The 25,307-nt window shown below is 43.5% G+C and overlaps 1 protein-coding gene and 1 long non-coding RNA gene across 2 annotated transcripts in view; both read left to right on the top strand.

Moving 5' to 3' along the window:
- LOC139749063 (facilitated trehalose transporter Tret1-like) overlaps positions 1-11,936 on the top strand; it is a 47,563-nt gene extending 35,627 nt beyond the window's left edge. Inside the window, exons 2-5 of the mRNA XM_071662513.1 lie at positions 6,116-6,248; positions 7,914-8,032; positions 9,021-9,161; positions 10,971-11,936. Coding sequence (XP_071518614.1) covers positions 6,116-6,248; positions 7,914-8,032; positions 9,021-9,161; positions 10,971-11,918 — 1,341 coding nt within the window. The 3' untranslated portion in view covers positions 11,919-11,936. The remainder of the gene's footprint in view (positions 1-6,115; positions 6,249-7,913; positions 8,033-9,020; positions 9,162-10,970) is intronic.
- Positions 11,937-23,580: 11,644 nt separating this feature from the next.
- The window catches only part of LOC139748938 (uncharacterized), a 102,811-nt gene continuing 101,084 nt past the window's right edge, over positions 23,581-25,307 (top strand). Inside the window, exon 1 of the long non-coding RNA XR_011712845.1 lies at positions 23,581-23,813. This is a non-coding gene — a long non-coding RNA (uncharacterized lncRNA). The remainder of the gene's footprint in view (positions 23,814-25,307) is intronic.

Raw genomic sequence — 25,307 nt, 5'->3', positions numbered from 1 at the left:
CATTCTCAAAGCTTTTCTGAGTCATAGTGACATTCCAAAGCTTTTCTGAGCCATAAGGACATTCTCAAAGCTTTTCTGAGTCATAGGGACATTCCAAAGCTTTTCTGAGCCATAAGGACATTCTCAAAGCTTTTCTGAGTCATAGGGACATTCTCAAAGCTTTTCTGAGCCACGGGGACATTCTCAAAGCTTTTCTGAGCCATAGGGACATTCTCAAAGCTTTTCTGAGCTACGGGGACATTCTCAAAGCTTTTCTGAGCCATAGGGACATTCCAAAGCTTTTCTGAGCCATAAGGACATTCTCAAAGCTTTTCTGAGCCATAGGGACATTCTCAAAGCTTTTCTGAGCTACGGGGACATTCTCAAAGCTTTTCTGAGTCATAGGGACATTCCAAAGCTTTTCTGAGCCATGAGGATATTTCAAAGCTTTTCTGAGCCATAGGGACATCTCGCATCACGAAGGAAGCTCTTATGAGCCATATGAAAATCCCCCTGTAAGTTTTTTTCTGAGCTGTAGGGATATCCCAAAGCAAGCTTTTTGAGCTATAGGGACATTCCACAGCAAGCTTTTCTGGGTCATACGGATATCCCAAAAGCAGACTTTTCTGACTCATAGGGATATCCCGAAGCAAGCTTTTCTGAGCTATAGGGACATCCCACAGCAAGCTTTTCTGAGTCATGCGGATATGCCAAAAGAAGCATTTCTAAGCCATAGGGATATCCCAAAACAAAATTTTCTGAGCCACAGGGACATCCCAACAAGCTTTTCTGAGCCGTAGGGACATCCCAACAAGCTGTTTTGAGCCATAGGGACATTCTAACAAGCTTTTTTGAGCTGTAGGAACATCCCACAGCAAGCTTTTTCGAGCTGTAGGAACATCCCACAGCAAGCTTTTTTGAGCTGTAGGAACATCCCACAGCAAGCTTTTTCGAGCTGTAGGAACATCCCACAGCAAGCTTTTTTGAGCTGTAGGAACATCCCACAGCAAGCTTTTTTTTAAGTCCTACGGATATCCCAGAGGAGTCTTTTCTAAGCTATAGGGATATCCCAGAGCAAACACACCGTACCGTGTCCATGGGGACACGCAACTGTGAAGGTCCTTGGTAGTAGGGAGGAAGGGAGTGAAGTACGTACGCGGCTGCAGGATATCAAGTGGCCTTTATGTAGGTCACTTACAACACACACACACAGACACACACACACACACACACACACACACACACACACACACACATACACACACACACACACACACACACACACACACACACAGAAGGAATGGTTTGTACCTGACTCTCTTTCTACGTCACCTGTAGTCGTGGCTGAATATAGCTAGTTACCTTTAACTATCGTCCATGTTGGGTATCACCCTAAAATGATGTAATTCTGGGTAACATGTTACTATGTACCCCTAGATGGATGAATTACCATAATGTGAACACTCTCATAGTCTTGGATGAACGAGTTGCTGTAAGCTACTATAGTCGTTAAGGTATGGTCTTCGATATGATAGGATTGTGGTGTATGTCTGTAGCACACTTCGTCAGCTTTGAGGGATGTGTGGTGGTCGTAATGTGTTAAATGGAACCTCCCCAGGATCCTGCCTTGTGTATAGAGGAAGAACTTGTGTCTAGAGTGAAGCTTTTAGATTGACCATTACAAAAGAAGACGCCTCAGTTTGGCGTCTGTACAGCATCTGGATGATGTAATCAGGCGTTGACTCCCTTCTCCACACAATGACGCTTTATGATGTCCCCAGACGCTTGACAGAAGGGAGAAAGTCTGACGACAACGATGCTGATATACTGACATACTTGCATACTTACCAACGTAGTCTAGTCTGATGATGATAATGCCATAGTCATGCAGTCTGTCCAAGGTCGTGGTGGATAAGAGATTACATCTTTGAGCACGACGGTACGGCCCTTGAGCACGATGGTACGACTCTTGAACACGACGGTACGACCCTTGATCACGATGGTACGGCCCTTGAGCACGATTTTACGACCCTTGAGCACGATGGTACGACCCTTGAGCACGATGATACGACCCTTGAGCACGACGGTACGACTCGAACACGACGGTACGACCCTTGAGCACGACGGTACGGCCCTTGAGCACGACGGTACGACCCTTGAGTACGACGGTACGACCCTTAAACACGACGCTACGACCCTTGAACACGACGATACGACCCTTGAGCACGACGCTACGACCCTTAAACACGACGCTACGACCCTTGAACACGAAGGCACGGCCCTTGAACACGACGCTACGACCCTTGAGCACTGCATTTACGACTCTTTGGTTTGATAATGACTCGACCTTTGACCTGACTGAACGTTTCAGGTCGAAAGCCACGCCATCATATCCAAGGGATGTAACCATCCCAGACCCAGAGGTCAAGAGGATAAAGTGGTTTCTTTTTCCTCCTCTTCGTCATCTCTCTGTGGTCTAGGTTCCCCTACCCAGACACTCATCGTTGGGCGATGGCCCTTAATATAAAGCTGTTTGTAAAACGTATAAGGTTCAGCACAGTAGATTGTAATACATGGCGAGCAGAGAGAAAAAAGTGTTTTTCCCCAACACCATGATGCATATTAGATTTTTCTATCTGAATATTTTTATTATGTAATTATATTAAATTATATTATTAGATTATATTATTATATTATTAGATTATATTATTAGATTATATTATTATATTATTAGATTATATTATTATATTATTAGATTATATTATTATATCATTAGATTATATTATATTTTATTATATTATACTATATTATTTTATTATATTACATTATTCATTCAATATAATTCTTTGGACTTGAGAACTGGTATTGTATTTTTCCTTCATGTATATTGAGGACTTTTGACACATTCTAAACAACAGAGGCCAAATATTTTCCGTTTTACCCTATATTATTATTTTTTACGTCGGTTTTTACAGGTTGAATAAATAGTAGGAATTTGAATATTCGGACTGAAGGCGTCGAGCTGAAAAGTTATGTATATAAAAATCTAATTCTTCCCGAATGCATCGCTTTGTTCTCACCATTCAGAATTTTTTTATAAATTTTTTTTCCAAGCAAATACACACACACACACACACACACACACACACACACACACACACACACACATATATATATATATATATATATATATATATATATATATATATATATATATATATATATATATATATATATTCATACTACTATTCGCCATTTCCCGCGTTAGCGAGGTAGCCTTAAGAACAGAGGACTGGGCCTTTGAGGGAATATCCTCACCTGGCCCCCTTCTCTGTTCCTTCTTTTGGAAAATAAAAAACGAGAGGAGAGGATTTCCAGCCACCTGCTCCCTCCCCTTTTAGAAGGCGACTAAAATGGGAGGGAGTGGGGGGCTAGAAATCCTCCCCTCTCGTTTTCAATTTTCCAAAAGAAGGAACAGAGAAGGGGGCCAAGTGAGGATTCCCCTGAAAGGCTCAGTTCTCTATTCTTAACGCTACCTCGCTAACGCGGGAGATGGCGAATAGTATGAAATATAAAAATATATATACATAACAAAATTTTGAGATCTTTTATAACGTTTTGATATCAGTCCCTCTCTTCTTTTTTTATAACACCTACCTACATTACGGTATGAATTCTTTTTTAAATCACGAAGAAGAAGAAGGAAAAGTTTAATCCTTTGATGGTGAGTTTATGCGCCACTCATGTTGGAATTTTCACTCTTGATTTTTTTCTTTCTTTTTACGGTTTATGATACAGAAAAAATATGCCCACGTCAGTAACCCCGTCAGCTGGTGTTTCCGTGGTGGGGTTGGCTCAAGCTGTGATCTTGGTTTCCAGTGACATGGTTCGATCCATAACACTCTTTTAATCCCCCCCTCCCCCCTCAACCCACCCTGTCCCACCCCCTCCACTCTTCCCCCATCCCCCTTCCCCTCCACTCTTCCACCATCCCCCTCCCTCTCCACTCTAACCCCACTCCCCACCACATGTTGCCAATATTTTTGCAGTTGCACTTGCCGGATACTAAGTGCAGTTTGGATCCATACGCCCTCCCTACGCCGCGTACGCTTGAGCTAGGATAAGTGGAGAGGAAGGGTGTTGAGTGCGTTGCAAAGTCAACGTCAAGAAGTGTTGCAAGTTCGAAGGTTGGTGTGAAATGTGGGCGGGGGTGATGGTTGAAAATGTTGCACACTCCACACTCATTCCATGTTGAATCGCCACCACCACCGTGGAAGGAAGAGACGTGTCTGTTGAGTTGTGGATAGATAATAATGAGGAGGAACAGCATTTCTGTTCTGGTTAGCGAAGCCATCATCATCCATACTTGTCCTCGCCCTCTGACCTCCGATGACCTGAGTCACCTGACCCGGATGGTGTGAGTAAGCCTCCCTCACACAAGGACTTGTCGGAATAAGCTGAGTGGAACGAGGATGGAGGTCATGAGAGTCAGTCTGGCTCGCACAGAGGGGTTCATACTGTCTTGAAAAACACTCATAAATGGTCATAGTAAATTGACGATGACTGAAGATAATTTATTGACGTGTTTTCAGGCTCGGAGTCAGTGTATAATTTTGTAATACTTCTGTTTTATATATATATATATATATATATATATATATATATATATATATATATATATATATATATATATATATATGTATATATATATATATATATATATTCTTATATGTCTGATATAGAGAATAGTTTGTATATTCCTAATAATGTTATTCTCCTCCCTGTGCTACTGGATCATATGTTGTACTCCTCTCAAATACTCCAATACTGTCATATCCATCCTCTTGTGCCACCACGAATTTCCCCAATTTTAAAACATTTTCGAAATTTCCTCAATATTCCTCGACCCGTTTTCTCTGCCCTTAGATTTTGTCATTTCAGATGATTGCATCACGTGTCACGTCCTGAATTGCCTTATTTACCTGTTACTGATAACACCAAACTGCTCCTACCAGACATTTATACAAGCCTATGATGTGTATGATAAGTCTTGCTATAACCAATCCTTTTAATCTGTCTTCAGGATTGTGTCATTTAAGACGTAAGCAAACACACAAACCCAAATTCATGTACAAAAACACTTATAGATTCATGGCGAACGTTGTGATTTTTGTGCCATATTTTTGTATGTAATATTTAATGTGTGTTTTTTTTTCCTCTTTCATGTTATCACCCAAATAGCATATGATAACCTTGTTTACAGCCCAGCTCACCATCACATCTCTTATCTCGCTTCATCACGTCACCATCCTCTTCTGTCTAACCACATTGTGTCACCTCACAATCACTTCGATATCAACTCACTATCATCCATTCCAATTCATCTTTCCCGTCACCTCTCTGTCTCCTGTCATTCAGCCACACCTCACCTCTCCATCCCTCCCATCCCATTTCATCCTCACCTTTCTATCCCACATCACCACCGCCCTTCCCACAATATCCCATCACCACCTATCCCATCTTACTTCATCACCACCTCTCCCATCTTACTTCATCATTATCCCTAACTCTCACTTTCCCTCCACTCCTCCTCTCCACTACTACTACTACTACTCTCACAGCACCTCAGCACATGGTCCCATTCCATTTCATCATACCATCCCATCATCCCACTCTGCATTCGCCTCTCTTCACCATCACCACCACCACCCTTCCCACAAAACCCGAGCCCCCTTTCCCCACCTCATCCTCCCACACTGCCATCACCTTTCCATTTTACGTAATCCTGAAAGTATCAATTCACCCTTCCCGCCACTATTCCATCCTTCCCACCACCACCATTCCACCTCCTCTGCACCATCACCCATCCCATGACCTCCTCGGCGAGCGAGCAAGCCCCATTCCACTCACCCCTTCTCAAGGACCACAGTCACCACCATTAACACCCCTAGCCAAATCCCCATGATCACCATCACCCATTTCCAGGTCACTTATAGCCCCCACCACACCCTCCACCCACCACCTCTCTTCCTCCTCCTCCTCTCCCGCCTCAACCCCTCCACCCTCGGGGCAAGTCCCACCTCCGCTCAACCTCCCATCGACCAGGACCTCCTTATCACCGCCTCGTATCATGTAGGTGATCGTGACCACAGCTTGCTGCCTGGGCCCGCTGACCTGCGGGTTCGCCCTGGCCTACAACCTGACCAAGAACCCAGCCGAGCTGATGAAACCCCAGCTGGGCGCCTGGAGAACATACGTCTACTTCTTGGGTAAGTCGATCGCCTGTAATCTCCTGGATAAGAAACCAGTGGACTGTGACTGTATTAGAGACCAATTAACTGTGTGTTAGAGACCAGTTAACTGTGTGTTAGAGACCAATTAACTTGTATTAGAGACCAGTTAACTGTGTATTAGATACTAGTTAACTGTGTATTAGAAACCAATCAACTGTGTATGAGAGACCAATTAACTGTGTATGAGAGACCAGTTAACTGTGTATGAGAGACCAATTAACTGTGTATTAGAAACCAATTAACTTGTATTAGAGACCAATTAACTGTGTATTAGAAACCAATTAACTTGTATTAGAGGCCAATTAACTGTGTATTGGAAACCAATTAAATAAGAATCTTAGGGTATATATGATACGGATAATTATATATATATATATATATATATATATATATATATATATATATATATATATATATATATATATATATATATATATATATATATATATATATATATATTGATCTTGTAAATGTTTAAGAAGATTGGGACGCCATATTGTTTTAGTTAGGGTTTACTGAACACATGTTGAGTTTCTGTAAAATCCAAGTGAACTATATTTCATGACAGACACATTTGTGTATATGCATTGTGTGTCGTCACTCATAAGTGTTACAAATATGTACGCAGGTTAGATATTTTTCCGAGTGTTGATTGTAACCACCTAACGCCATGAGTTGCTCGCATTTTTGTACACTACAGCCACACTCTCTCAAAATCCTTCTCTCTGAGATGAAGGTATGTCTGTCAGAGATGATGAAGGTGTGTCTGTCTGAGACATACTTGTATGAACACTGGTAGGGTTGTCAGAAAGACCACTGTGCTCCTTCAGAAGAAGACCACATTCCTCATTCATAGCCCAGTCATAGGTCAGCACCTGAAGCAAGTTAATCCCTTAAATGTAGTCACTTCGTTTCCTCTGCTGTAGGTGTTGTGTTGTCTTCTTACGCAACACTTTCCCTCGTATCAACGATGGTAGTAAACACCTTTCTGTGCTGCTCATTCAGAAGCTCTTATGGTGATTTCCTTCACTATTTCAACATTCGTAGGTGCACTCTGTACTAAAATTCCCCTCAGAGAAGTACTTAGGGATCTTGTACTTAATGTTGATCCCTTGTGAAATAAAGTTTCATTAGTCTTCCTTTCTCGTAAGTCAGCTCTTGGGCATAAACATTACAGTATTTCACTCCATCTCGCTCACTCCTCAGACATTTGCATTCTTGCCCTTAAAGCAGCCCCCAGCCACCACCCTCAGTTCCCCAAGATGCTCATAGAACGTAAACACATGATTACTGTGTGGCCATTGGCAACTCTAAGGGTGGGCCGTTTTGATACCTGTCTCTTTCCTCCCTTCATCTTGAAGCTTTGGAACTCTCTACCCTCTCATGTCTTTCCCAATCACTGTGACCTGGCGCAGTTTAAGAGACAGGTTTTTCACTTCCTCCAAAATTCGTCAACAGAGTCCCATGTCTCTTCTTTTTCTCCCTTTTCATAATCCTCTCTGTATTTCAACTAAGGCCCGGCCTTGATTTGGACTTTTGTCCATGACTGGAGGCTCCAAAGTAAAGAAAGAAAAACGTGATTACCCTTGGCACACCTCAAGACAGCAACATTCGAACACTAACTGGGGTGCCCTTCGGCAGGGTGCCTGACGGGAGGGTTCTTCTCCGGGTTCCTGTCCAACTACCCCAGGAAGGTCGTGCTGCTGGTGACCATGGTGCCCATGGCCCTCTCCTGGCTCTTCGTCATCTTCGCCACCAGGGTGGGTACCGTGCAACCTCGCTTTGGTAACCTCAGGTACTGGCCAGTCGTTCTTTCCTTATCTCCTGGCTTTTTATGTGTGTGTCTGTGTATAGATAAGGGACCCGACTAGTCTCTAGGTGAAATTTATATACGGGAAAGCAACCTTCAACCCTCCCTGATGTAGACCTTAAACGCGACCCACCCTCTGATGTTATAGTCCATACACCCAGTCCACCGGTACGTGTGGCCCATATATGCACCCAGTCCAGCTCTAGCTGTGGTCTATTGATGTGGTCCATCGCCAGATTAGGCCAGTACACCCTGTCGTGTGGCAAGTGTGGTCTATACATTCAGTCCACCGTCAGGTGTGGCCCACACACCCAGTCCACACTGACAGGTGTGGTCCGTATCCCCCAGTCTACCTCCAGGTTTGACCAGTACACCCATTACACCGCCAGGTGTGGCCCATATTCCCTGGCTAGTCTTAGGATGCTGTATAGACACCTGGTCCAACCTCAGCTATGGCCCATATACCATATACTTCCTGGATGTGACCCATCTGTACATAGCCCTCCTCCTGACCCTAGCCAGTGCACCCAACCAACCCCAGACCTCCCTCATAAACACTCGTCCCCCACCCCACCCCCATGATCTAGCCAGGTCATCTAAATCACTCTTGAGATCCCCCACCATACATTATGACCATGATCTACCCCATACATCTAACCAACCTCATGGTTTACCTAAGGCCATCCTTCCACTCCATCCCACCATGCAGCCACACACACACACACACACAACTCGGCCCCCTGGTCTGACCCAAATCCACCCCACGACTTAGAGACCATACACCCCTCAGATCCAACCCATATCCCTGACCTAACTCATGTCTCGTATGCTCCCCAAATGACCTCATCCACCTAGTGGTTTGACCCACACACTCTGTAGGTTTCACCCATAGTGCTGCCGTCTGATCCCCCATCCACTCACCCCACGATGGTGTGCAGGTGTGGATGGTGTTCCTTTTCCACGCGACGTCTGGGATGTGTACTGGGGTGGTCATGGTGGTGGCCCAGGTGTACGTGGCCGAGATCTCCGTCCCCAGGATACGTGGCGCCATCTCCTCCGCTCCGCTGCTAGCCTTCCAGGTCAGGTCATGTCATCTGTCATGTCCTCTGCTTCCCCCCTGGCCTCCCAGGTCAGCTCAGGTCATTAATCATGTTCTCTGCTTCCCCCATGTCCGTCCAGGTCAGGTCAGGTCATCTGTCATGTCCTCTGCTTCCTCCCTGGCCTTCCAGGTCAGGTCAGGTCATCTGTCACGTTCTCTGCTTCCCCCCTGGCCTTCCAGGTCAGGTCAGGTCATCTGTCATGTTCTCTGCTTCCCTCCTGGCCTTCCAGGTCAGGTCAGGTCATCTGTCATGTTCTCTGCTTCCTCCCTGGCCTTCTAGGTCAGGTCAGGTCATTTGTCATGTTTTCTGCTTCCTCCCTGGCCTTCTAGGTCAGGTCAGGTCGTCTGTCTTATGTTCTTCCTCTCTGGCCTTCCAGGTTAGGTCAATTCATCTGTCATATTTCTTCTTCCTCCCTAGCCTTCCAGGTCGGGTCAGGTCATCTGTCATGTCCTCTGCTTCCTTCCTAGGCTTCCAAATCAGGTCACGACAATTATGCTCTTTTGAAGTGATTCACAGAGTTATCAACACAGAAAACCTTGGGTGATCTCTGTCACTCTGTACACATTGTGTGATATTACGACCTCTTGATCATGATGTCTGAAAGAACGAACGTTTAGCTTGGCCATTGGCTGCAAGTGCCTGCTGGGTTATGTAATCACAGCAGTCCGGTTCAACTATTTACTTGCTACTTAGATACCATCTGGAGATAGTTACAGCCATCTCAAGGCAACCAGAATTAAGCGACGCAATCTCTCAAATATTTAAGTGTTTTCAGGAGGAACCGAAAGAGCATATGAAGACATTTTAATCCCACATAGAGAACCGATTTGTTAACACTCTTATAGACGCCATATCAAGACATTTTAATCCCACATAGAGAACCGATTTGTTAACACTCTTATAGACGCCATATCAAGACATTTTAATCCCACATAGAGAACCGATTTGTTAACACTCTTTTAGACGCCACTTAACTCACATGATTTCTGAGAAAATTATGACAAGTGAAGTCGTTATTTTTTTTAACTTTATAATTGACAGTGTTGCTGTTACAACCATTCCAGAAAGTTTCATTTGATAACTAGTTTTTTGATAATAGTAGTCCTTGCTCTTGATACACAGTATCATAGATTGGTGGAAATCATTTACTCATTACACTGTATATTACATTCTTATCAGTCAGCGCTACAGCTTCCATCTTCCACAGTTTTTACCACCATGTGTGCAGACGTGACGCTATACTTCTGATGGCCTCTATGTTATCTGATTACCAGATACTGGGTCGACGCCCTGGTAATATATTCTCATTTTGATGCACGTCTGTCCAAGCTTCACTTTTCTCATGGCATTTTTGGTCAGTGACTCGTCACTGTATTTATGAGGCAACTGTGCTTATGAGGCAGCTGTGCTTATGAGGCAACTGTGCTTATGAGGCAGCTGTGCTCGTGAGGCAACTGTGCTTATGAGGCAATTGTACTTGTGAGGCAACTGTGCTTATGAGGCAACTGTACTTGTGAGGCAACTGTGCTTATGAGGCAATTGTACTTGTGAGGGAACTGTGCTCTTGGGACTTTTAGAATATCACTGCATGTGATTAACTCTTGCTTGATTACGATAGCCGTTAGAAGTTGTGTCTAAGACCTTCTCTCTCTCTCTCTCTCTCTCTCTCTCTCTCTCATCATCATCATCATCATCTACAGTGTGCACGTCTCTTGTGTCGTTGATATTGTTGACCCTTATGACTCGTGACCCATGAGTCATTATCGTCTGACGTGGAATCTCTGGCAGGTGGGTTCTCTTCTGTGCTTCCTGCTGGGTGAGATCCTCGTGTGGAGGAGTCTGGCCATCGTGGGCGTCTGCCTGGCCATGCCCGTCTTCCTCGCCGTCGTCCTCTGCATGCCCGAGTCCCCTAGGTTCCTCATCCACATCCACCCCAACGATGCCCTGGCGACCCTCCAGTGGCTGCGGGGCGTGGAAAACGACGTGATGGAGGAATACCACGACATCTCCGACAGTTCGGCGATGGACCGATGGAGCGTCGCCTGCGACGACTTGATCCGACCGACCTTCTGGCGGCCTCTGCTGATCTCGAGCGGCCTCATGTTCCTCTACAACATGACCGGGGTGGCGAGCGTCACCCTCTACGCCATGGAGCTCTTCGCCGAGGTGTCTAGCGCCTACGTCAACGTCGCCCACTTCATCGTCACCGTCGTCTTGATCGTCGCCACCACCCTGTCGGCGTTGCTCGTCGACCACATCGGGCGGAAGCTCCTCCTCCTGCTGTCTCTCACCATCATGTCGGCGTCTGCCTTCGTGCTGGGCCTCTTCCTCTTCCTCAAAGATCTGCACAAGGTGAACAGTTACTTCATGTACCAGTGGATCGCCGAGGTGTTCTGCGTGGTCTTGTTCACCTTCGCCCACGGCAGCGGCGTGGGGCCGATCGCCTGGGTGACCATGGGGGAGATCTTCAGCCCCCAGTACAAGTGGCTAGGGGTCTCCATTGCTTCGATGGTGCTGTGGTCGTCCATGCTGGCCGTGGACGTGATCTTTCACAAGATCCGCATCGCTGTGGCCACAGGCGGGATCTTCTGGTTCCATTGCGTCGTCTGCGTCGGCGGCTACATCTTCGTCCTCATCTGCTTCCGGGAACTCAAGGAACAACGCATGGACAACATCACGAAGTCGTTCGTCAAGAAACACGATAGCCTGATTGAAACCTTTATAGCAAGAGTGTGACTCTTTCCTCCCACCCACCTCCACGTTTCGCTATAGGGGAAGCTTTAGGGAAGTCAAAGTGCCTGGATAAAGTGAATATGTTCATAGTAGTGTGGAGTTAAAGAGTGAACGAAGCTACCAGATCTTAGTGTGAATTCCGTGTACGTGGAAGAGTTCCCAAAGAATTGTATTTTAGTTTGTCTGAATTAGCATCTCACGAAAAGGTATAGTTTATTTCTCATTTATTTTTTACTCTGAATGTCATAATATGATTTTGTAAATAATGTAAATACTCTTTGTAATACTACTACGTGATAGGACGTTTAGATTAATCTTTTCTTATTAGGAGCGTGACGAAGAAACCCACCCAAGTCCACATCTGATTCAAGATCGTCCCATAAAAGACTCACTTCATATGACATAAATTCCTTACGATTGTAACTAAGACTCTGAATTTCCGACCCCGACCTTCTGAGTAGAGCGCTGGAAAGCCTTAGACGTTCCAGTGCTTGGCTTATAAGCCTAAATTTTATAATCCAATCCCATCCCGAACCTCCGAAGGTAGAATTCAATAGCTTTCCGAACAGATTGTTTTACCGAGCTTCTCAGTCATGTTCTCGATATCATCAATGCTGATTCTTGGATACGTGTTATTCGGTTGGTAACTGCGTCTATCAGTAATGCCTGAACTACTTCAATACGAGTTTACAAGGCAGTTAAGATATGCTTCAACCGTTGTACAAAATTATGTCTCAGATGTGGACGTAATGTTTTGCTCTCCCGGAGACAACAGTGACTAGTTATTGTAGGAAAATATAAATGGTTCTTGTTACGATGAACATTAATCGTCACTCTGTCAATATTGTATGTTTTGTTACCCGACATGCTTTCACCTGTTCGTTGAATTTATCGGTACTATTTCAGTACAATGTATCTCATGTATTGTGTCCATTTTTTATCGGAATAAATTCATTGTGTATTGTGTGTTCATGCCTATGTAAGATCACCTTTGAGTCATCGTTCATCTTTAACTCGTCCTTCCATCTGCAAGGTGTGAGTCATAGGGTCACCAAAGACTCCACGTACAGAGATAAGATATCTAGTTAAGAGATAAGATATCTTTATTGTCAAATTGCAACCATGATTCAAAAAGAAATCCATTATGGCTAGAAGCGTACACCAGATGTTGAGTTGGGTTGTATACATAATATTTTCTGGTGTGTTCGTTTCAAGTGCTGCCTTTTTAGTATCTTTACGACACACAAGGGGTGGGTTATGTAAAGTGTATTGCTTTAAGTCCTACTGCTGTCTTATCGTGCCTCCAGTAACCTGGAATAGGAACTTGGGGTGTTTCTCTTTCAGTCCTCCTCCAGCAGACAACCTACGAGAACGGATACCAGTGACCAGGCATCTCCATGCCCTTTGCCCATCCCCCCCAAATCCCCGACCTTAAAACCTACCACTGGGAAAGTCCCAAACACTTTATTTCGTATGGAATTCCAGTGCCTGTGAAGCAGTACAATGTAGATTGTATTATTTCATTTTTTTTTTCCTGTGGAAGTTCATAAAAAAAAGAAGAAAGCTACAAGACAAAAATTACGAAAGAATGACTGAAATATGGCGGATTCGCGGTTTGCGTTCTTGACTGTAACGCATTCACGGGCCGCCCACGGTCGACCGCATAGGTTCGAGTCCTGGTTACGGGAGTCTAGACATCCACAGTCAACCCAGCTGTTCATCCATATATATATATATATATATATATATATATATATATATATATATATATCCATGGGGATAGGGGAGAAAGAGTACTTCCCATGTATTCCCTGCGTGTCGTAAAAGGCGACTGAAAGGGGAGGGAGCAGGGGGCTGGAAATCCTTCCCTCCAGTTTTATTTTTTCTTTTCTTTTTAATTTTCCAAAACAAGGAACAGAGAAGGGGGCCAAGTGAGGATATTGCCTCCAAGGCTCGGTCCTCAGTTCTTAACGCTACTTCGCTAACGCGAGAAATAGCAAATATGCATGAAGAAAAAAAAAGATACATTTAGCGTTAATGGGATGGCCTTGATTAGGGCCTCGGCTGCCCGTACCGTCTCGGATAAGAAAGAAGCATCACAAGGCTTCACATAGCCACTGGGGGTTTTCTTCCTGGGGATTTGTATTCCGAATTGATCGTGTTGTGAAGGGGATTATCTTCCTAAGCAAAGACTTTTTTCCCCAAATCCTATCCATACATTGTGTGTTTGTGTGGACTATACCTGAAAGAACTAAGTTGAGCCGTAGTATAAGGAGAGAGAGGGCTTAGGTTAAACGAGATACTACTGTATATGTTCTCTGAAGAGGTAAGGAGGTTAGGATCTCCTAACTGGGAGTAATATATGTTCTCTGAAGAGGTAAGGAGGTTAGGATCTCCTAACTGGGAGTAATATATGTTCTCTGAAGAGGTAAGGAGGTTAGGATCTTCTAATTGGGAGTAACATATGTTCTCTGAAGAGGTAAGGAGGTTAGGATCTCCTAATTGGGAGTAATATATGTTCTCTGAAGAGGTAAGGAGGTTAGGATCTCCTAATTGGGAGTAATATGATTACATGTTGAATGGGGGAAATAGGTTCCAAAAGCAAAATACAGTCACGTAGATTACGAGATTGATAAAGAATACATCACTATAAACTGTAGTTGTTTATATGTTACATACTCTCTCTCCAACACTTCTCGCTACCACACCCTCATCACTCTCTCTCTCTCTCTCTCTCCCCAACATTCTCCTCTCTCCCAAGCGCAATCCTCCCTCCCCGTCACCCTCCAGAAATCTATCCTCCCTTTTGCTACTGTTATAGTAACGCGTACAGAGAGATGTCCTCTCTCTCTCTCTCTCTCTCTCTCTCTCTCTCTCTCTCTCTATATATATATATATATATATATATATATATATATATATATATATATATAAATAACTCGTTTGACTTTGAATACATCATAATTGTTTGTAGAAATGTTTACAGTTGAAACAAATGGTAAGCGTAGGGTGTAGGTGCTTTGCTGGTTGGCATTGTTGGAACATTTTACAGAACAGAAATAGACGAACTTGAATAACATGATTTTAAATAAGCTCTTGTGTGTGCTGAACCACAGTGGGAAGGGAAAAAAGGTAACCTCACAGAATGATTTTTCGAATCGGAACTATGTAATTACCATAACAGATAGTAAGGTGTGGGTTTGGAACGAGAGCTTTATTTAAGGGATGGCGTGGGTGTGGATATCGGGATGAGACGTAATGGGGTTTAGAGGGAAGGAGGGAGAGGAGTGGGGAAGGTAACGGAAAAGGTATGAAAGAAGAACAGACGGATCGCCCAGTTCAGTGAGGAAGCTGCTGGGAGGTTATCAGCGTAAGAGCCAACACCACCTTCCCTCCCAACACCAAGTTATGAAACGATCGAAAACACATGACAAAATATTTAAGACATCGACTTAAATGTACGTTTTCTATCGACTTAATTGTACGTTTTCTGCCATTTTTTTTTTTTCTTGGGGAAAGTAAACATTGAACAAAGTCTGAAATACTTTCGAAAGTCTACATTCCAAGATCTTCTATCCTAAGCAGAGTAGCAAAACTGTTCCTTTGTTACCTGCCACCTCCTCCTGTAAGAAGATATAGTTTTAAGTCAGTAACAGTAACTTTTAAATAAGCTCAAATGGTTACTCCTTGATCCATATGAAGATTCTGATTTTTTAAAGTCTGATATTCTTGCAAATATCATCTTACAAATGATATAAATCATTCATATTTGTTTTCACCTTTGCACAACAGAGGTGTTTGCAACGACATATATTCTGTCCAGGTTGAGAGTGAACGAGTTAGTCTGTCAATATCTTATAAAGGTGCCAGGTAGACGCAGGTGAGAGTGAACACAGTGAGTGTCAAGAAGACTCGGGGTTAGGAAGGTTAGGGAGAAGGGGAAGGTATTGCCACCGGCTTGCCTCTCTTCCTGGAATCTAATTGCGGAGGGGAGGGAGCTGAGTGGAATCACAAGCTCTCAAAGGGCTGGGCTGAGAGAGGTGTTAAAGCGACCAGAAGGACTTGAGGAACGGAGGGTACGGCGGCTGAGGCGTCCCTCAGTCTCTCAAGGAGTTACGTACTCGTGAGGAATATGCTATCAAGGAGTTACATACTGGTGAGGATATGCTGTCAAGGAGTTACATACTGGTGAGGATATGCTATCAAGGAGTTACGTACGTAACTGGTGAGGATATACTATCAAGGAGTTACATACTGGTGAGGATATGCTATCAAGGAGTTACGTACTGGTGAGGATATGCTATCAAGAATTTACGTACTCTGGAGGAATATGCCTTCAAGGAGTTACATACTGGTGAGGAATATGCTTTTTTCTTTTCATACTTTCGCTGATGATACAGCGCTGGTGGCTGATTCATGTGAGAAACTGCAGAAGCTGGTGACTGAGTTTGGTAAAGTGTGTGAAAGAAGAAAGTTAAGAGTAAATGTGAATAAGAGCAAGGTTATTAGGTACAGTAGGGTTGAGGGTCAAGCCAATTGGGAGGTGAGTTTGAATGGAGAAAAACTGGAGGAAGTGAAGTGTTTTAGATATCTGGGAGTGGATCTGGCAGCGGATGGAAACATGGAAGCGGAAGTGGATCATAGGGTGGGGGAGGGGGCGAAAATTCTGGGAGCCTTGAAGAATGTGTGGAAGTCGAGAACATTATCTCGGAAAGCAAAAATGGGTATGTTTGAAGGAATAGTGGTTCCAACAATGTTGTATGGTTGCGAGGCGTGGACTATGGATAGAGTTGTGCGCAGGAGGATGGATGTGCTGGAAATGAGATGTTTGAGGACAATGTGTGGTGTGAGGTGGTTTGATCGAGTAAGTAACGTAAGGGTAAGAGAGATGTGTGGAAATAAAAAGAGCGTGGTTGAGAGAGCAGAAGAGGGTGTTTTGAAATGGTTTGGTCACATGGAGAGAATGAGTGAGGAAAGATTGACCAAGAGGATATATGTGTCGGAGGTGGAGGGAACGAGGAGAAGAGGGAGACCAAATTGGAGGTGGAAAGATGGAGTGAAAAAGATTTTGTGTGATCGGGGCCTGAACATGCAGGAGGGTGAAAGGAGGGCAAGGAATAGAGTGAATTGGAGCGATGTGGTATACCGGGGTTGACGTGCTGTCAGTGGATTGAATCAAGGCATGTGAAGCGTCTGGGGTAAACCATGGAAAGCTGTGTAGGTATGTATATTTGCGTGTGTGGACGTATGTATATACATGTGTATGGGGGTGGGTTGGGCCATTTCTTTCGTCTGTTTCCTTGCGCTACCTCGCAAACGCGGGAGACAGCGACAAAGCAAAAAAAAAAAAAAAAAAAAAAAAAGAAAAACCGATGTATAATAGCGACTCGCTAGACATTAGGGAAACCTTCCCAGATGCCAAGTATACTTATGTTCCGATCATACAAAGGAAGGGATCAGTTCTTGCACTGAGTACCGCTCTCACATCCAGATGAATGGGTTCCAATTCCACATGCTTACTGGAGAGACAGAGTCGAGTCCAAAAGAATACGACTTGATCACCTCTCCCAGTCTGCCCTCCAAGCTTATTCCACTTTCTCTCTACGCCGCAGTAATGGTTCATTCTTCCTCAAGTTAGACATTGCTCTGGTGTCTTTGCTTCGAAGAACTGGCTGCCTTTGTGCCTCTGATGTTAGACTTCGATCACGACATACACGGCAGACTGCTGCTGCTGCTGCTTCATATGATTATTGTGTGATCGATGGCAACTCAAGGCTGAGCCGTTGTGGTGTCTTGTTTCTCTCCCTACACAGCCGACCCTTGTAACGCTTTACCTCCTCATAACCTTCTTCAAAATACGACTTATCTTTTTTTTGATCAGATTTTCCACTTCTTTATCATCTTATTTTGCGACTTATTACGTCCTCCCCCACTTTTTTTTAATCAGATTTTTCACTTTTTCCTAATGTAATTTTTACGTATTCATCTTCTCTCCTTACATCTCTTTTCTTTCCTTTTGCCCCCGTTTTATATTGTTTAAGTCCTGGCCTTGATAAGGACATGTGATCGTGACTGGATGTAGGTGTTACCGGACCCCATCTGCATGGGGCGACCACTTCCAACTTCAGTGAAAAAAAGAAAAAGAAACAGAATACGGTTACATAACTTCATTCATCATGAAGATATATTTCCTGAGAAAAAAAGGAGTATTCAAATTTTCCTTTTTTTTTGATGTATTTGTACTGAAACAGGATGCAGTGCGGTGTTAGCGTTTCACATGTATTGATACGTGGTTGCTCACGACTTTGAACGGAACTGATAGCGAGACGCCCACTGTAGCTACGTTGATACACCGTAGCTAGCATAGAAGGAACCTGACGCTCACTTTTGTTAGCGATCTGACACCTTACGTACGGCAACAGCTTTTGGGGCCTTACGTGTAAATGGAAACCATCTGTGTGTTTACCACACTCCTTGTGCCACACTCCCTGCTGGTAATATAGTGTCTAGACCCTCCACATATTAGATAAGTTTCCCCAAGTGTTTTAAGTCATTTGCTCAGAGACGGTTGTACTGTATGTAGACATTATTTCAGGGGGAAAGAGTTTCGTTTTAAATGATTTAAAAAGATAGAGAATAAAGGCCCTATTTTTCTCATACGTCCTTGACGTTAGTGCTTGTAGTTCCCAAGATTGTAAGCATTGCGAATATTGTGTGTGTGTGTGTGTGTGTGTGTGTGTGTGTGCCTAGATAGGTAGAGAGGTGAGGGAGGGACATAGGCAGATATACACACAAGTCGATAGACAAAGACCCATCATGTGTTACAGTCTACCACGTACATGAGTTCCAGTCTAACCCCAAGTCTCACGTCCACATCCTGGCTACGCTGACGTCCCAACACTGTCATCCTTGAAACGACGAAGGTCTGGCCGATCTCTCTCTCTCGTGGTTAACGAGAGAGATCATTACCAACGTCCACACCTTGCCTCCACCCGGGAGGGGCCTCAAACGTCCTCTACAGGTCGCCAGCCAGAACACCTGGACGTCCAGGTATGGAAGATCTTGGAAGGCATGGTGGCTCCCCACATCAGCATCCGAAAATGGTTCCTCTTCCTGTCAGACGAAGGAAGGGAGACAGACTTGGTGTTATGTCATCACTTAAATGATAAGAGGTGTTATATTTCATGGACTCCCGTGGCGTATCGGTCAGTTTTCCCTGACCGTGACGCATCCACGGGTCGCCCGGGGTCGTCGAGCTCGTATGCTCGAATCTTGGATGCTGCAGTTGGTCCACAGGCAACCCAGATGTTCATCCACCCCGAGGGGTAAGTCGATACAATGCACACCTGCCTTAGGCTAGCGTATATATATATATATATATATATATATATATATATATATATATATATATATATTTTTTTTTTTTTTTTTTATACTTTGTCGCTGTCTCCCGCGTTTGCGAGGTAGCGCAAGGAAACAGACGAAAGAAATGGCCCAACCCCCCCCCCCCCCATACACATGTACATACACACGTCCACACACGCAAATATACATACCTACACAGCTTTCCATGGTTTACCCCAGACGCTTCACATGCCTTGATTCACTCCACTGACAGCACGTCAACCCCTGTATACCACATCGCTCCAATTCACTCTATTCCTTGCCCTCCTTACACCCTCCTGCATGTTCAGGCCCCGATCACACAAAATCTTTTTCACTCCATCTTTCCACCTCCAATTTGGTCTCCCTCTTCTCCTCGTTCCCTCCACCTCCGACACATATATCCTCTTGGTCAATCTTTCCTCACTCATTCTCTCCATGTGACCAAACCATTTCAAAACACCCTCTTCTGCTCTCTCAACCACGCTCTTTTTATTTCCACACATCTCTCTTACCCTTACGTTACTTACTCGATCAAACCACCTCACACCACACATTGTCCTCAAACATCTCATTTCCAGCACATCCATCCTCCTGCGCACAACTCTATCCATAGCCCACGCCTCGCAACCATACAACATTGTTGGAACCACTATTCCTTCAAACATACCCATTTTTGCTTTCCGAGATACTGTTCTCGACTTCCACACATTTTTCAAGGCTCCCAAAATTTTCGCCCCCTCCCCCACCCTATGATCCACTTCCGCTTCCATGGTTCCATCCGCTGACAGATCCACTCCCAGATATCTAAAACACTTCACTTCCTCCAGTTTTTCTCCATTCAAACTCACCTCCCAATTGACTTGACCCTCAACCCTACTGTACCTAATAACCTTGCTCTTATTCACATTTACTCTTAACTTTCTTCTTCCACACACTTTACCAAACTCAGTCACCAGCTTCTGCAGTTTCTCACATGAATCAGCCACCAGCGCTGTATCATCAGCGAACAACAACTGACTCACTTCCCAAGCTCTCTCATCCCCAACAGACTTCATACTTGCCCCTCTTTCCAGGACTCTTGCATTTACCTCCCTAACAACCCCATCCATAAACAAATTAAACAACCATGGAGACATCACACACCCCTGCCGCAAACCTACATTCACTGAGAACCAATCACTTTCCTCTCTTCCTACACGTACACATGCCTTACATCCTCGATAAAAACTTTTCACTGCTTCTAATATATATATATATATATATATATATATATATATATATATATATATATATATATATATATATATATATATATTATATATATATTTATATTTTTTTTCTTTCTTTCTTTCATACTATTCGCCATTTCCCGCATTAGCGAGGTAGCGTTAAGAACAGAGGACTGGGCCTTTGAGGGAATATCGTCACCTGGCCCCCTTCTCTGTTCCTTCTTTGAGAAAAAAAAAAAAAACCCAAGAGGGGAGGATTTCCAGCCCCCCGCTCCCTTCCCTTTTAGTCGCCTTCTACGACACGCAGGGAATACGTGGGAAGTATTCTTTCTCCCTATCCCCAGGGATTATATATATATATATATATATATATATATATATATATATATATATATATATATATATATATATATATATATATAACGTTAATGGGATAATCCTGATCAAGGTCTAAGCTGCCCGTGCCGTCTTGGCTAACATAGAAAAGATTACAACGAAATAAACTTGGAAATATCGTGGACGGAAACTGTTCACTTGACCGGTTGAAAGTACGAGAAACTTTATGGCCCGTCGACTGAAGGGCATCCAATTCTCCTCAAACGAATAGCTACCAGACGTTCACCAAGGTTGAGTACTAGGGCACTTGACGGTATAAAGGCTGCCTCCTCAAACAACCTGGTTGCTAAGGGGAATATGACGGTAGTTTGGTCTGGGACAGACTGAGCTGTGGGAGATAGGAATGCCTTCGAAACCAATGTAGCGAAGGTGTATTAAACTTCTTTTGTAAATTCAATTTTCTCACTACATTAACTATTCTTCCTTACTTTATTTCTAACCAATTCCATTGCTGTGCATAAGCGTTGCATATGAATCCCTTTCCTGATGTACAATTTGTCCATACATTCTGTACCATTACTTACGAAAATAACCAAAAATATTGATCATGAGAGCATAAAGCATAAAGCGAGCGAATCACACACTCTGTTAATAGGTAGTGAACGTTGTAGATATGGAACTCACATATGTAATGTTCTTCTGAGATGTTATCACGCTACCTTCCCAGATGGTCCTCAGACTTGGAACTTTACAGACGCCTGGCAAGTGACGTAATGAAAGTAACGTAATGAAAGTAACGTAATGAAAGTGACGTAATGAAAGTGACGTAATGAAAGTAACGTAATGAAAGTAACGTAATGAAAGTAACGTAATGAAAGTAACGTAATGAAAGTGACGTAATGAAAGTGACGTAATGAAAGTAACGTAATGAAAGTGACGTAATGAAAGTGACGTAATGAAAGTAACGTAAAGTAACGTAATGAAAGTAACGTAATGAAAGTGACGTAATGAAAGTAACGTAATGAAAGTGACGTAATGGAAGTAACGTAATGAAAGTAACGTAATGAAAGTAACGTAATGAAAGTGACATAATGAAAGTGACGTAATGGAAGTAACGTAATGAAAGTGACGTAATGAAAGTGACGTAATGAAAGTAACGTAATGAGTGACGTAATGAAAGTAACGTAATGAAAGTGACGTATTGGAAGTGACGTAATGAAAGTGTCGTAATGGAAGTAACGTAATGAAAGTGTCGTAATGATCTATGTTATGATTTTGGTTATGGTAGTGTTTTAGACAACCCTGCCCACCACCCACCTGTTGCCTCCCACCGCTCACTCCGTCCACGGCCACAACACGAGCTACACACGTGTGTTGCCACCCACCACTTACTCCTACCACGGCTGCAACACTGTGTTGTCTCTCGCCCACTCCGTCCACGGCCACAACACAAGCTTCACGCGTGTATTGCCACCCACCACTTACTCCTACCACGGCTGCATCACTGTGTTGTCTCTCGCCCACTCCGTCCTCACGCCCACCGCTCACTCCGTCCACGGCCGCAACACAAGCTACACGCGTATGTTACCACCCATCACTAACTCCTACCACGTCTGCCCACTCCGTCCTCACGCCCACCGCTCACTCCGTCCACGGCCGCAACACTCCCCAAGCGCAGGAGTTGCTCCTGCATCACCAGGTGTAGGAGGGAGTACCGCAAGGTGACCAGCTATCATCACCACATCAGTTTGTTCTCGGGTCAGTATAGCACTTTATACACCGCCTTAGGAAGATGGTCTTCCCGGAGATTATGTAATTCTTTTCTACGTCATAAAAGTGAAGAATATGAATATGAAATGATTTTTTTTTCATCCGAGATCAAACGGTATCATACTAAATTCTTGGAAGTAAACATTTGAAATTATCGCTTTTATGATCATGATAATTCAGAACACACAGGCTGGTGCGTACTTAGAATATGGTCCTGTCGAGGTGCAGTGGTATAGACGAGATTTTAGTGCTACTTTCTAACTCAGCAACAGGAGGAATGACACGTTTTCAAGTGATCTGATGTGCATGTGACGAAAAGGAATAGTCTGTGGTGTAAAGTTTTCGAAATGCCCGTTTTCTGAAATTTTCTTAAATGGACGATTAATTTCTTTGCCTTTATTTTCCCCCTTTATCCTGTAACTCTTTTCTCTTTGTGTATCACTATCTATCTATGTGCATGTGATGCTGCAGTTCCTCTTGAGCGAGAGTACCCCTGGGACACCCAGCTCCAGTTGCTTCCACGCATTTCCATCAACGTAAACATTATCGTGTGAAAAAAAAAAAAATGAAAGCAACTTGTCTCATTCTATTGAAGGTATTCATTGCTAAACAAGAACGACAGAAATATTTGTTTTTCTACAGTCTGCTTGTGTGTTTTAGTTTATTATGAGTTTTCTACGGTTCTGTTATGTAAATCAAAGAACATTAGTTAGATGTAATAGTTTTGAATTAAAATTTCGTCGCCGGGACGTAAGCGAATCCGAAGGTTGAGACGATGTGTTACTTGTGTGAACATGCGGGACTTTAATAATCTTTATATATTCTACCAATAATATATTTCTCGAGAATATTATCCTTTTATTATTACGTATACGTAATTGAGTTTATCACACAAACAAACTTACTCAAAATATTTGAATTACATAGTTTTAAGGAGGGGGGAAGGGGTGTTTAAAGGGGTTCCCAGCAATTAATTGGGTAGTTGCTGGGTCTTGTTGACGGCCTACAATGTATTACATGTCGCTCACTTGAGAATTGGCTTCGGTAACGAGTAGACGTGTTTGTGTGTCAGTGTCCGTGCAGCGAAGTTCATCGTGAGCGTATTGAGACGTTGCCGACTGGAGGAGGTGGATGGATATTCTCCTCTCCAGGGGACCACATCGTCGACGTCAGCATGGTAAGCTTCGGAGATAATGACGGGGGAAATGGATTAGACACGGAAGCAGGCGGAGTGAGGAGGTCGGGTCATGGGTTAGCTGGAAGAGTGCGAGCGCTCACACACACACACACACACCTATCTCTCTCTCTGTCTCTCTCTCTCTCTCTCTCTCTCTCTCTCTATATATATATATATATATATATATATATATATATATATATATATATATATATATGAGTCCATTATTGCCACATGAGCTAGTAGATGACTTTTAAATGACACAAGCATGACGGTACAAACATTGAGCGCGGCAGTGCCATCATTGAGCGCGGCGGTATGTCACTTGAACACACAGCGGTGCAGCCTTTTTGGTCATTTTAGCGTGACCTTCGACATGACCCATAACACAGTCTTACCGGCTTGTTTAGAGGATTAGATGGATTAAACACTCGTAGGTCAGGGGTCACCAGGTAGTTAGATGCTTCTCTGTGGCGAAAAGTAGTTAAGATGGGAGTTAATAACAAAGGAATTTACGGTAATTGTTACTTAGAGATGAGAGTGATGGTCGAGAGTTGATTACATGTTAAATGCGTATGTGTATGATTACTTATCTTATTAGTAAAGGGTTGTAATGATCGTCTTTCTGGCGTACCTTAATAACCTCGTATGTACACACGCAAAGCTTAGCATTGTATGGTATGTGTATGTGTGTGTGTACATGTATGTTAAGAGACGGGGCAACACAAGCTTAAAACACTCTGGTAAAATTACCGTTTCCTACATGCACCTTTTAAGAAGTTAAAATGTTTTTTTGATGGATTTTTGATGTCTTGCGCGAGTCTGACCTTCACTTCTACTGCAAGTCTTTACTTTTTGAGATATTCCCTTTAACTTGACGATACCTGGGGACTCTCAGTGGGAACCACGATTTTGTGTGTAGAAAATCACGAAAAGTATTGAAGATTGTTATCGGGAAAACGATTTCAACCATTCCTTGACCTAACGAACGTAACGTAACCTAATCATTTGCAAGATAAATATAAGAAAAGAGTCTTGCAATTGCTTAGATCACCGATCTAAAGACTTAAAACCCTAAAATTCGCTGCATGTCTGTAGCAGTGATGGTATCCACTTACCCGAGTAATATTGAATAGGTGCTTGAGGAACGAAAAAGCATTTCAGACTTGTTTGTTAGATTTTTATATGTTGATCTGACTCCATACTTGTTTTAGGGAAAACTTAATTCTACCCGAATTATAGCTTAATTTAAAGCCTATTATTGCATGCGGGTTCGGGTAACGGGGTTGTTATATCACCCCGTACGATGGTCAGTGTGCAACTGGTGGGTGAGGTGGGTGTGTGTTGGGCGAGGTTTGTTTGACCAATGAGCGTGCGTCATGTACGTGCGATTTGAAGGAAGCCAATCAGTGTGAAATAACAAGAATGACGTCGTCGATCGGCCTCTTTGTTTAGGCCAATGAGCTTTCATCTTCATGATGACGCCAATCACTT

Source organism: Panulirus ornatus, chromosome 6 (genome assembly GCF_036320965.1).
Source record: "Panulirus ornatus isolate Po-2019 chromosome 6, ASM3632096v1, whole genome shotgun sequence".
Lineage (NCBI taxonomy): Eukaryota > Metazoa > Arthropoda > Malacostraca > Decapoda > Palinuridae > Panulirus > Panulirus ornatus.
This window is presented reverse-complemented; position numbering and strand designations above follow the sequence as displayed.